We start from the raw sequence: 14,719 nt of genomic DNA, 5'->3' as shown, positions 1-14,719 counted from the left end.
ACATGAGAAATAGACAAACAGATTTTGGTCTATTTTTCATGTGTTTTGTATGTAATTAAGGATTATTTATTCAAGGTTGCGTTTGTCTATTATAGACTTATTCTACATATCTTTCTCTTCAAAATGAAATTTTCGCAGCGCATGTGCAGGAGGCTACATTTTAGAAAAACGCAATTCCAATAAGTTCATGTCCCTACTTTTTCGCTCCATTTCCAACAGTCATGGTGGCAGTCTCGTAAAGCGTTGACTCTCACGCTGAAGGTCCCACGTTCAAATCAAAGTCCTACCGAATTTTTTTGCAGATGATACTAATTGTTTTATCTTAATCTAATAATAAATTATTATGATTAGGTAGAATAATTATTTTATTATTATTACATTGATTTATCAAAAAAATTGGATAAATTATTAAAAAAAACTGTTTATTGTATTGGAATCCAATACTGCAGTTGTAGAAAAATTTTTGTAAGTAATTCCAGCAGAAAGCTTCTTTGTCGATCACGTCAAAATTTCCACGCTCGCGACGCGTCACATGGTAACTGTTTTGACTCAAGCGATAAAGTCACGTTTTACGCACTTAATACATAAATAAGTATTCTATCATTATAATTCCAATTTTCCAGTCGTTTATTTAGTATCATTGGTTGTTTAATTCATGTTAGAGGCCTCTCGTTAATGATGAACATGTTTATGTGTATATTATTTAAACATGACATGCATGTTCTACCGTTGGTGACCAGCCTAAGACGGCTTTGAAAGAGGAACTAAATATGTAAAAACGACACGTTAAAATGGGAGAGTATTTGACAATTAAAAGCGAAACAAGTGAATTGTAGATTTTATAATAGAAACTACACTGATCGAATAACAAGAACGTGCTAAATTAAACGTATTCCTAAAAACTAGAGCTTATAAATACTGATCATTACAAAAATATTCACAAATATACAAAAATTAATATCGACTTGACCTATTACAGTGCGTAATACAATAATAACTAATACCTAATTCCGCGATTATTAAAGCAGGCAACTTATGGCATAAGGGTCTAGAGTAAAACTCTTTCCTAAAATTAACACCCTCGAGAGAGACTGTTTCCCTTCAGATGGTAAAATTCGAACTTTATTTCCTAGATGACTAAAAATCCTGCACGGATTTTTTTTATAAAACCTACATGTTCTTTCAACTACTTCATTAAAAATGGAAAAAACTTATCCAAGCAGTACTCCTCCAACTTCTTTTCTAGCATCCAATCATCTGGTGATTCCCCTTTTACATCACAATTTCTTCCCTAATAAAGTCTCAAACTCTACTCAATTCTTCAAAGTGTCAAACCCTTCAAACTATACAACATATCAACTTCTCCCCCCAAACCGTACTACTCCTCCAACAACTTCTTCTCCAAATTCACCCCCCCCCCAAAAAAAACTTCTTCCTCCAAATTCTACTACCCCACCAACAACTTCTTCTTCTCCTCCAAATTCTACTACCCTTCCAACAACTTCTCCCCTTCCAAACTCTACTACTCCTCCAACAGCTTCTCTTCCAAATTCCTCTACCCCTCCAACAACTTTTCCAAACACTACTATCCCTCCAACTTCTCCAAATTCTACTATCCCTCCAACAGCTTCTTCTCCTCCAAATTCTACTACCCCTCCAACAACTTCTCTCTTCCTCCAAATTCAACTAACCCTACAACTTATTTTATTCCTTCACTTTGATACCTCAATTTACCAACAACCAATTTTACAACACCTTTTTGTAGCACTGCTATTGCATTGAAGTTTGATGTCCAAGATCAACTACTCTAACAATTTGCACTCCTAGAAAATGTGATGCTTTTGTATCCTCTTCTTCTTCTTCTTCAGGTTGTTCTTGTACAGCCTCCAGTTGCTGGCTGTGTTGAGTGGCTATATGCTTCCTCAAGCCGCGCCTCTCGCTGTAGCGCGCTTCACAGTACTCACAGTGGAACGGCTTCTCGCCCGTGTGTGTGCGCATGTGCGTCTTCAGAGAGTTCTTCTGTGCGAACTCGCGTCCGCACACCTCGCACACGAACTGCTTTACACCTTGGTGCACGTCCGACACGTGTCTCTGCAGGTTGGCCTTGACCGCAAACAGAGCTCCGCACATGTCGCACTTGAAAGGCCGCCGTTTTGAGTGTACGGTCATCTCGTGAGACCGTTTGTAGCTGTGACGTTTGAACGTTTTGTCACAGTACATGCACTTGTATGGTCTCTTCTCCGAGTGATTCGCCATGTGTATCTTCAGATGTGCCGGACTTTGGAACAGTTTGGCACACACTTCACACTTGGTATTCTTCTCCTTTTTGGAATGAGTCTCCCTGTGGTTTTTGTACAGCTCCACATCGTCAAACCATTTCCCACACATATCACACTCAATCTTTTCAACGTTGGCATGCATCTCACCCATATGTTTGGTGAACTCGTCGACACTGTCAAACAACTTGTGACAAAACCCACAAAAACCTTCATGTTCACGGAGTAGGTGAATAGTTAGCAGATTTTTCTGCGAGTAACGTTTGCCGCAAACTTGACACCGGAATATAAAGTATTTTTCGGGGTTATGCCCGCGGGCGTGGTTAACGCATTGGCTGCGTGAAAAGAAGCGTTTGCCGCAAACTTCGCACTGGTAGGGTCGCTCGCCGGTATGTGTCCGTGTGTGATTCTGCAACGTGAGTTTGGTGGTGAATGCTTTGCTGCAGATGCCGCACTGGAAGCTACGTATACGTAGGTGGGCCACCTCGATGTGACGCAAAAGGTTGTTCTTGTACTTGAAGGACAGGTGGCACTTGTCGCACTTGTGGGTCGCCACAGGTGCGTGCGTCAATGCATGGTTGTACAAGTCGCGGGAGTAATAGAAGCGCTTGTCGCACAGCTTGCACTTGATTCTGCCCTCGCGGTGGGTGCGGTTCACGTGTACCGTCAGCGCCCACTCGCTTTTTGCGCCTTTTCCGCATTCCTCGCAAATGAACGGTTTCGAGTCGCTGTGTGATCTGCAAATCAACAGTGTCTTATTTCAACAAAATTGTCAATAATATGATAATAATAATTAATGAGAAGTAATCCTTGTCTGTAATTGAAAACGATTTGATATTGTGAAAACTACTTGAGTCTGAGAGATATTACTTTGATAGTCTGTTTAGAATAAGTTGAGACTTGGCTTTCCATTCGAAGGGGGTTATAGGGTTGCCAAAACGTGTAAAATTGCAACTTTCTCTAATTTTCAATTTAATGTTAAAATTTGGTGTAGAATATTATCCCTGATATCCCAGTAGTGCTGAAAATGTTTCAGGGTTGAAGGATTAAAAAGAAATCCAACTTTTTTATGAAATAGAAACATTGCGAAAATTTGTTTTTCTTTTGAAAACCACTCCCCCCAGAATCATGGGGCATCGTAAAGCGTGATAATTTTATATCAAAGTAACGGGGAGAATGTCTCCTTTCTATTGATGTCTAGATAATTTTTATCCGATCCATGGTTATATTTTAATTGATTGCCGGGCAGATAGCAAAGTTGACTAAGGCGTTGCACCCTTCAGTCTGCAAGTGCGACCTGGTCGTGGGTTCCAATCCCGCCGAATCCCATCGATTAGGCATGGACGTTTGGTCATCTCATAATTCACCCTCTCACACTTCCCATTACGCACACACAAGCGAAGAGCTCATGTGGGCATCATCCGCAACAAAAATTTAAAAAAATGATTAATTTTGTCAATGTCGAGACATTTCGAGCAGAAAACATGACATTTTCGACATGCTGCAAACTTTTTTGTTTCAGAAGATAAGTGGGTGGTGAAAGTGAGACAGTTTCTCATAAATAATTCAATATATTTTACCAACTGTCAGGAGTAGTCGGGAGATCGTATTTTAGTCTCCAAGGAATTTTAAAATTAGGAGAGACACTGCATGGTATGCATTGAGTACTAAATTGTATGCTAAAGGCAGGAATGTATAGGATATTTAACTACAAGCAGCTTATTGCCTTTAGAAGGCTGCAATGCAGCACTGCTTGAATTATTCGAGACAAGGTTGTCATTTTCACTATTTATAATCATGTGGCTTGCAGTCGCTGAATTATTCAAGCATTCTGTATTTTGTTTTGTTGGTCCCAGCTATTGATAGCATATGGTAGCACACCATTCAGCCGCTATCCTTGACTTTGAAACTCCTGAGAGACCAGAATAAGTTCTTATGACTACTTTAGACAGTTGGAAAAATAATTATAATTAATGCTGAGAAACTTTCTTGCTTTCACCACCCACTTATAGTCCAGTCACTATATGCATTGGTGCTTGCAATGTATATTTTATAGTTCTGATTTTTTAATAAATTATTTACATACAAGAGAGAAGTTTAGAACCAATTTTTTCTCCGCTATGCGTCGCTATGTGGTAACTGTTTTGACTCGAGCGACAAAGTCGCGTTTTACGCTCTTAATACATAAATAACTATTATATCATTATAATTTCAATTTTCCAGACGTTTATTTATTGTTATTGGTTGTTTAATTATTTATATTAGAGGCCTCTCGTTAATGATGAACATGTTTATGTGTATATTTAAACATGACATGCATGTTCTACCGGTGGCCAGCCTTAAGGTGCGTACAGACTTTCGCTCTGCTCCGCAACCGAACGTCACTCCAGCAGAGCGATTGATGATCGACCGGGGAGCAAGAGTGGTTCGACCGGGGAACGCGAAAAGAGCTAACATCTTCCGTAATGTTCATGATCGGTGCGACTGCCGCGCGGGGGTGGAGCGACTTCGGTGCGATGGAGGAACGAGGGCGGAGCGTGCTCGGTGCGGGTTGGAGGCGCGTATATGTGTACGCAGCTTAAGACGGCTATGTGTACGTTCTGTGTACAGTAAATTGTTCCAGTTCCAATCGTAAATTGTTCCATCACGTGACTAGTGCAGAATGTTCCCATGGAACGCCATTTCAAAATCGTTGGTTCAAGCTTTTGGCGCGCACATATAAAGTTGAATTACACTAAAATGTGTCGTTTACTAGCTGCGTGAATGAAGAAAGGCTGTTTTACAAACCTACCGTCTAGAAAAGTGTAAATTTCTTTTATTCCATTACTCTCAAATTTTCTATCGAGAAAAATTAATTTAAGGAATGGTTATCAAACATCATATTGTTGGTTATGTATTCTATGCTGTGGTAAACAAACTATCAGTGCATGCGCAGAGAAGCAAGCAGTCTACAATAATGATCGACCAATGAGAGCTCAGATAGTTGGAACCTGTTGGAACTGTACCAGGTCGGACAATTTACCACACTTCGACTGTGGGGCAGAAAGTTGGAGCTGGAACAGAATCTGTCAAAATTCCTCCCATGAAACGTGGAATTTTTTACTTGGTGAATCGGACAATTTACCACATTCCATGTACACAGAACGGGCCCTATGAAACAGGAACCAAATATGTAAAAACGACACGTTAAAAAGGGAAAGTATTTGACAGTTAAAAGCGAAACGAGTAAATTGTAGATTTTATAATAGAAACTACACTGATCGAATAACAAGAACGTGCTAAATTAAACGTATTCCTAAAAACTAGAGCTTATAAATACTGATCATTACAAAAATATTCACAAATATACAAAAATTAATATCGACTTGACCTATTACAGTGCGTAATACAATAATAACTAATACCTAATTCCGCGATTATTAAAGCAGGCAACTTATGGCATAAGGGTCTAGAGTAAAACTCTTTCCTAAAATTAACACCCTCGAGAGACTGTTTCCCTTCAGAGGGTAAAATTCGAACTTTATTTCCTAGATGGCTAAAAATCCTGCACGGATTTTTTTTATAAAACCTACATGTTCTTTCAACTACTTCATTAAAAATGGAAAAAACTTATCCAAGCAGTACTCCTCCAACTTCTTTTCTAGCATCTAATCATCTGGTGATTCCCGTTTACATCACAATTTCTTCCCTAATAAAGTCTCAAACTCTACTCAATTCTTCAAAGTCTCAACCCCTTCAAACTCTACTACATATCAATTTCTCCCCCAAACCGTACTACTCCTCCAACAACTTCTTCTCCAAATTCACCCCCCCCAAAAACTTCTTCCTCCAAATTCTACTACCCTTCCAACAACTTCTCCTCTTCCAAACTCTACTACTCCTCCAACAGCTTCTCTTCCAAATTCCTCTACCCCTCCAACAACTTTTCCAAACTCTACTACCCCTCCAACTTCTCCAAATTCTACTATCCCTCCAACAACTTCTTCTCCTCCAAATTCTACTACCCCTCCAACAACTTCTTCTCCTCCAAATTCTACTACCCCTCCAACAACTTCTCTCTTCCTCCAAATTCAACTAACCCTACAACTTATTTTATTCCTTCACTTTGATACCTCAATTTACCAACAACCAATTTTACAACACCTTTTTGTCGCACTGCTATTGCATTGAAGTTTCATGTCCAAGATCAACTACTCCAACAATTTCCACTCCTAGAAACTGTGATGCTTTTGTATCCTCTTCTTCACCTTCAGGTTGTTCTTGTACAGCCTCCAGTTGCCGGCTGTGTTGAGCGGCTATATGTCTCCTCAAGCCGCGCCGCTCGCTGTAGCGCGCCTCACAGTAATCACAGTGGAACGGCTTCTCGCCCGTGTGTGTGCGCATGTGCGTTTGCAGAGTGTTCTTCTGTGCGAACTCGCGTCCGCACAACTCGCACACGAACCGCTTTACACCTTGGTGCACGTCCGACACGTGTCTCTGCAGGTTGGTTTTGACCGCAAATAGAGCTCCGCACATGTCGCACTTGAAAGGCCGCAGTTTTGCGTGAATGGTCATCTCGTGAGACCGTTTGTAGCAGTGATATTTGAACGTTTTGTCACAGAACTTGCACTTGTGTTGTCTCTTCTCCGAGTGAGTCACCATGTGTATCTTCAGATGTGCCGGACTTTGGAACAGTTTGGCACACACTTCACACTTGGTATTCTTCTCCTTTATGGAATGAGTCTCCCTGTGGTTTTTGTACAGCTCCACATCGTCAAACCATTTCCCACACATATCACACTCAATCTTTTCAACGTTGGCATGCATCTCACCCATATGTTTGGTGAACTCGTCGACACTGTCAAACAACTCGTGACAAAACCCGCAAAAACCTTCATGTTCACGGAGTAGGTGAATAGTTAGCAGGTTTTTCTGCGAGTAACGTTTGCCGCAAACTTGACACCGGAATATAAAGTATTTTTCGGGGTTATGTCTGCGGGCGTGGCTAACGCATTGGCTGCGTGAAAAGAAGCTTTTGCCACAAACTTCGCACTGGTAGGGTCGCTCGCCGGTATGCGTCCGTGTGTGATCCTGCAACGTGAGTTTGGTGGTGAATGCTTTGCTGCATATGCCACACTGGAACCGAAGTATGCGCAGGTGGGCCACCTGGTTGTGGCGCCACAAGCTGTTCTTGTACTTGAAGGACAGGTGGCACTTGTCGCACTTGTGTGTCGCCACAGGTGCGTGCGTCAATGCATGCCTTTGCAAGTCGCGGTCGTAATAGAAGCGCATGTCGCACTGCTTGCAGTTGATTCTGCCCTCGCGGTGTGTGCGGTTCACGTGTACCGTCAGCCGCCACTCGCTTTTGGCGCCGTGTCCGCATTCCTCGCAAATGAATGGTTTCGAGTCGCTGTGTGATCTGCAAATCAATAGTGTCTTATTTCAACAAAATTGTCAATAAAACGATAATAATTAATGAGAACTAATCCTTGTCTGTAATTGAAAACGATTTGATATTGTGAAAACTACTTGAGTCTGAGAGATATTACTTTGATAGTCTGTTTAGAATAAGTTGAGACTTGGCTTTCCATTCGAAGAAATAATAATAGGGTTGCCAAAACGTGGAGGGCAGGGTCTTCACTATCTACACTGATCAAAAGCCATTGACCTTTGCCTACCAACAGAAACCAGAAAAGTGTTCACCTCGCCAGTTCCGCCCCTTGGAGTACATAGGTCAGTACACTACTGACATCCGTCATATCTCTGTTTGTGACAATGTAGTAGGTGACTCTCTCTTTCTCTCTCTCCAGGATCAATGCACTCTCCACATCTTTGGATTATGAAGCTCTGGCCAAGGCACAAACCCATGATGAAGAGGTTCAGCAGTTTTTGAAGCCTGACTCTGGAATCAAGGTGGAAAGGGTCCCCATACCTGGTCTGAAAACCTCATTGCTATGTGACTGCTCAACATCCACGCCTCGCCCTTTTGTCACCAAGGACTTCAGATGGGCTGCATTCAATGCAGTGCATGGACTTTCACATCCAGGAAGGAATGCTACAGTCCAACTAGCCACACAACGTTTGCTTCCATCTATGAAAGCAGACTGCCGAAATTGAGCAAGAGCCTGTCTATCTTGTCAGAAATCAAAAGTGACAAGACATAATTGGCCACCAGTGGGTACATTCACTACTCCATCTACAAGATTTGAACATGTTCACATCGATTTGATAGGACCATTGCCTATTTCAGAAGGATATAGATATCATGACAGATTCTCCCGCTGGCCAGAGGTTGTCCCTTTGGAGAATATTGAGGCTGAAACTGTAGCTAGAGCCCTGTTCACCACTTGGATCTCTCGCTTTGGGGGGGGGGGTGTGCCTTCCACATCACAATTGATTAAGGCCGACAATTTGAGTCCAAGTTATTCCTGCACCTTGGAAACATTCTTGGAACCACCCGCTTCAGGACCACTGCATATCATCCATCAGCAAATGGCTTGGTTGAAAGGCTCCACTGTCAGCTCAAGGCAGCAATCAGATGTCATGCAAATGAACGTTGGACTGAAATCCTGCCAGCTATTCTCCTTCGCATACGAGCAGCATGGCGTGAAGATTTCAAGGCATCTACTGCAGAAATGGTGTATGGCCAGGTTCTTCGCTTCCTGGAGAGTTTCTAACACCAAACCTCCCAACTGGTCATACACATCCATCAACATTTGTAACCAACCTTCGAAGCTCTTAGACCAGTGAAGGGTACATGCCATGGGGAGCGAATGCCATTTGTCTTCAAGGACCTTACCACATGTCAGCACGTCTTAGTTCGGACTGACACTTCAAAAGGTGCACTGGAACCACCATACTCTGGCCACACTTGGTCATCAGCCGAACTGACAAAACTGCAGTAGTGCAAATCCAGGGTTCTGAGATTACCATCTCAATGGACCGCCTCAAGCCAACCTTCATGATCATGGAAGATGATGATCAGCCAATCAGCATCAGCCAAACGATTCCCCCTGCAACAGCCAGCCCTCTTCCTGATGCCATCCAGGATCCACTGCCAGATTCTGCCACTCCAGCAGTAACTACCAGAAGTGGTCATCGGGTGCACTTCCCAGATCGATTGCAAGCTGGTGTTTCGTGATTTGTGTTGTGAAATTGTGAAGTATATCTAGCCAAATCACTGGCAGGGGGGGTACTGTGGTGTTGCTGAGCCTACAATCAAAGAATGTATATATTTGTATTCCATCTGTGTATTTGTATTGTTTATTGTTTCCTTGCACTCCCCTATTCAAATTCATTTTGTTACCATTGTCCAAGCTCCTTTCTTTCAAGTCCAGCACACTATCACATACCTGCATAGTGTTTCCACCCCTGACAACTCACATCCATTCCTTCTTTGTCTCACTCTTGACACTCCCACTCTCTTTCCTATTTTGGTAACTTTCACCTCCCTTACCCTCGAATAGCTTCAAGCCTTCCTCGAGACAGTCTAGTTTCAACATTCCTATCAAGAACATTTGCTTACCGAAAGTTTCCTGTAGCTGGCCTGCCAAATGTGATTGTACGGTATTATGTGTAGTTTAATTTATTGGATTCAGATTATTAAATTTTCATTCAAATATAAACGTTGTAATTCAATAGTATACACACATACATCTACATTGACAATAGTGGTAATTGAGTGGAATATTTTAAATAAATTTATTAATTCAAGCCATCTAAATTCAAAATGTATAGTAATCATGTTTATTTTGGACTAAAATTTTATAAAAATTGTACACGTGAAATTCTAACCTTATCTTGGACTTTGTCACCTATAAAATTGGAAGAAAAATAGCACAAGGATTATCTAATTATTTTATCCACCAATCTTACTACATTAGTGGCATTGTAAATAAATAAATAAAATAATAAGAATTAGATAAGACAATATATTCATAATAGCCCAGTCAATGAACGTCCAAAAAAGCAATATCGATTCGAAAATTAAATAAAAGCTGTCACCATCGATAGAACCCTCCCAGAGGGTCATTCTCCCTAAAGTCCCAAGAAATCCCCCCCAGCTCCCTAAAACAAGAAAAATTAAGATAATCACGGAAAACCAATTATCTCTGTAACCATTGATCGGAAAGTGTTCTATTATATTAATGGTTACAGAGATAATTGATTTCCGGTTTACTGTTTACTATGGGCCTTACCGCGTCGGCTGTTTCCCCTTCCACGGCGTCAAATCGGATCGCAAATACATGACGATATACATCAATGGATTTGCAATGAAATCGGCTACATTAATTGTTTAGCTAATTTTTCTTTAAAATTACTTGCTCCGCAGTTAATCGGAGGAAACGAAAAAAATCAAATCGAAAATCCCCTAAATTTTTACATAATATATATTATTTTATCAAGTAATCTGTCAGTTTTATTTAAAAAATGAATAGAACTAATGTTGTAGTCCATAATGTAACGAATCGCATTACATATACAACTCTTTCCGATCAATGGTTATAGATATAATTAATTTTCCGTGATTACCTGCATTTTTCTACTTTGAGAGGGGCTAGGGGGGGAAAGCTCCAAGGGGATTTCTTGGGACTTTTGAGAGAATGACCCTCTGGGAGGGTTCTATCGATGGTGAGATATTCAGCTTTTATTTAATTTTCGGACCGAAAAAACCTTTATTGACTGGGCTATATTATTACAAAATTTGTTACAAGCGCAGAAGTGACGAATTGGATCTCATATTTTCAATAATGTGATGTTAGAAATGGAGTAGCCTGGAGCTGAAGTAGTGACAATGAGCAAGAAATTCGTAAGGTCGAGAGACTGAAGTATCATCGACTGGAGTCGTACGATTTGAGTCGAGGTAGTGTGAGTTGAGCCTTAGATTCACTTCATTTCAGTATTTCCTAGTGAAGAGGCACACATAAGGAAATATCAAGGATCAAATTTTCAAACACTTATAACATTTGACACAATACTCGGATCTCATTGTACTACACTTCAATCTTCTCGGCTCGTGAAGGCGATTCAAAACCATGCATCATAAGTCAAATTCGGCCAAATAATGGAAAATTTATTGTTGAGTACCCAGGAATTATGAAAATTTATTATTAAATCATGAAACGATGTATATTTTCTTAGTGAATATAGTATACAAGTTGTCTCACGAAAGGTGTAACAGCCGAAGACCATAGATTCTGCATGAAATTTGCAACTAAAAATGTCTAGTGCAATTTTCTTATATCGACCTTAGTTCTGTAACTTTTTTGAGCGTTCAGATTGTTTGAAATTTGGCTGTGAACTCAATCAATGTACTTTTTTCAACTTTGAACGCTCTCTATAAAGTTTAAAAACGTCAAACAACGGAACAAAATATATCAACCTTATTGGAAATTTCTTCCTTTTTCCAACATATCCTTAGAATTAGATTTTGACTGATAGTTTTCTAGTTATTGACGTTTTTAAAAAATATCGAGAAATCTGTATTTCTTTAAGAGTAAGGTCGATATAAGTTGATTTTACAGGAAATTTGTTGTTGCAAATTTAATGTAGAATCTATTTTTTTCGACTGTTACACCTTTCGTGGGACATCCTGTATATTTAAGATATAATAATTGATTATTATTGATAGGAATCAACAGTTAATATGTTATCAACTATACCGGGATGACTTAAATCAACTAAATAAGACAATAGACACGGAAAAACGGCAACAATGCGTTCCTATCAATTCCACTTACTTTATAAAATGAATGTTACTATAGATTGATTGAAGAAAGTTCATTACAAATAGAATCACAATATCCAATATGATTCTTATACTGGATTAAGAAAAATGTTTACTGTAAATTATCTATCTCCATTATGTAGTGTTTTAGTTGATGAGTATTTTGTTATAGATCTTCAAAATTATTTGACCTAGCTAGCTATTGTTTTGACTTTATTTACTTACAGTTTGTGCTGATTGGGATGTGACCTAGGTTTCCGTAGTTTTATCCAGTTCAGATGTTTATAATAAGCTCTATTTTCTTCTCCTTTGGATATGTTTATCATAATAGCCAGTGAAACGGGAAGATCTAAATAAGTTATTAATTCTGTAAGAAGAGTAATTTCATTATATAATAGTTATAAATGTAAAGAAAAAATGTAGCCATTTACTGTAAAATAACAGAAAAAAATAATTTTTGAATATAACATTTACCAAATGTCTTCCATTTGAATCTATGTACTGCTGCGGCCGCGCTTGGAAGTTTTTCATGACATTTTGCAGCATATTGACAGCAGATTGAGGCGCATTTCTAACTCTCTGGCTTTGTAAATAAACAAAGCTGAAGAAGATACTGGTCAGGGGAAACCCCTGGCGCACTTCATGAAACGCCTCTTCATGTTGAAAAAGTAATGGTTTGGTGCGCAATGTCGGCAAGAGGAATCATAGGCCCTTTTTTCTTTGAGGATAAGAATAGAAGTGCTTTACGTTACACTGATCCAGAACTTTCTTACGCCACAACTCAGCCGTTTTCCAGTGAAAGATCACACAATTTTACAACAAGATGGGGCAACAAGCCACACTACAAGAGTTGACATGTATGCTGCGAATGCTTTGTTCCCAGCCGGTGTCATTTCCCAAAACGGGTATATCCCTTGGCCCCCTCGCTCACCACACTTCACAGCCTGGGGCCTTTTAGTATGGGTTCAGTTTACTTTAGTTTTATACTAAGTCATTGACCAGCGCTGCTGGATAGACTGTGACAAGGGTTTAAAAAACACGTCACAAGAAAGTTACAAAATGTCATCTCACTATCAAGAAATTTACCCAGGCTATAAAATGGATGCTCCACCAAGAAAGATTTCAAAACTTCTCGGAATTGTGTATCACTTCCACTATCCTTGACCCACTCTGGCAGCTTGTTGAACATTTTAAAAGCAATGAAAGGGTAACTCCTCTGAGTCCTTGATAAGTGTATCTTGGCATGTTGATAAGGTGAGTCCGACGGGTTCCATAGCCATGTATCTCAACACGAGTATCAGCACTCCCAGCTCTGTCTCCGATGCGAACCAGACATTCAAGAATGTACTGATTTACAACAGTAAACATTTTTAGCTTCTTGAAGAGTAATCTGCAATGAGCCATGTAGTCACTGCCCGTCAGCTTTTTTCTGCAGAAGCAGCACATCACCAAGTCGTCCAGAGTGTCCCCACAGGTGCAGTCCATAACAGACATGACTGTGAAACATGGCATAGTAGACAGTAAGAAGGTATCCAGCACCAATTTCAGATTTTAACTTTAGCAGAAGATTGAGCGCACTGGACAGCTTGGAAAGATTGACAATATGACTAGTCCAGCTTATTCTGGTATTCAAGGAGAATCCCAGCAACTTAACATTAGTTTCCACCCGACCTGCCTGTCCCAAGGAGCAGAGAAGCTTCTGTGTCTTGCCCTTGTTCAGCAGCAACTTGATTTTGTTGAACCAGCTCTCAGCAGACCTCAAAGAATCATGAGCACCAAGCTCCATCAACTGCACATCACGTCCTCTGTTGATCAGAGTAGTGTTGTCAGCATATACCAAAGCATTCATTTTCAGATCAATGTCATTAATTGCAATGAAAAAGAGGAGAGGGCCCAGAACCGATCCCTGAGGTACACCATACTCTACCAAATACCGCTTGAGGTGGCTCCATCAATACTCACCACCTGATGTATGTTGTCAAGGTAAGAGAACAGAGTGCTGAAAACCACCAAAACCCCACCAATTCCATAGGACCAGCTTATTCAGCAGGACACAATGAGAAATGCAATCGAAAGCCTTATTGAGGTCACACATTGCAATGCACACTGATTATCCTTCCTCAAAAGCATTGGTGATTTACTCTATCAACTTTTCAACAGCAGTGATGGTTGATCTACCCCCTAGAAAGCCATGCTATCAAGATAAAAATAGATCTTTACTTGAAAAATAGACCATCAACTGCTCCCTCATATCAACCGCCATGATTTTGGCAAGCACAGTCTCAATAGAGATTGGTCGAAAACTACCCATCATACTAGTTCTAGGGCCCTTCTTGTACACTGGAAGAGTCCTTGAAATCTTCAGCTCGTCTGGGAAAACTCCCACATTAAAACTTTGATTTATACACTTTGTGAGTGGAGCAGCAATCAGATGAACGATTCGTTTCAGTAGAGAAATAGAGAGGCCATATACATCCTAACTATGAGAGTTTTTGAAACCAGAAACTATTCGTAAACCTCTTCAATTGGCATCCAATTTGTAAAGGCTGCACCAGTGAGCATAACATCCTCCCCCTGATCCACCGGAGTCAATACAGGTATGTCTGCAACAAGATCTCGCACAACTGAAAAAAAGTAAGAGTTGGATTCATCAGGACTGGCCAAACAATTAATTGGGGAGTGTTTCCTTTGACTGTTTTTAACAATACTCCATACTGCCTTTGCCTGATTACAAGCC

The 14,719-nt window shown here is 40.3% G+C and overlaps 1 protein-coding gene across 3 annotated transcripts in view; it reads right to left on the bottom strand.

Annotated features, from left to right (window-relative positions):
* Positions 1 to 404: 404 nt before the first annotated feature.
* LOC111048725 (zinc finger protein 665-like) overlaps positions 405 to 14,719 on the bottom strand; it is a 47,142-nt gene continuing 32,827 nt past the window's right edge. The window contains exons 12-13 of one of the 3 annotated variants that reach the window (XM_022334686.2): positions 6,420 to 7,674; positions 2,878 to 3,013 (exon numbers count right to left, since the gene is read on the bottom strand). In XM_022334686.2, coding sequence (XP_022190378.2) covers positions 6,435 to 7,674 — 1,240 coding nt within the window. In that variant the 3' untranslated portion in view covers positions 2,878 to 3,013; positions 6,420 to 6,434. Of the gene's footprint in view, positions 3,014 to 5,502; positions 7,675 to 14,719 lie in introns of those variants that run through there. The other 2 variants (XM_022334683.2, XM_039428962.1) reach the window with 2 other exon arrangements.

The sequence above is a fragment of the Nilaparvata lugens genome, chromosome 5 (genome assembly GCF_014356525.2).
Source record: "Nilaparvata lugens isolate BPH chromosome 5, ASM1435652v1, whole genome shotgun sequence".
Taxonomy (NCBI): Eukaryota; Metazoa; Arthropoda; class Insecta; order Hemiptera; family Delphacidae; genus Nilaparvata; species Nilaparvata lugens.
Note: the sequence above shows the minus strand (reverse complement) of the source record. Positions and strands in the feature narration are given on the sequence as shown.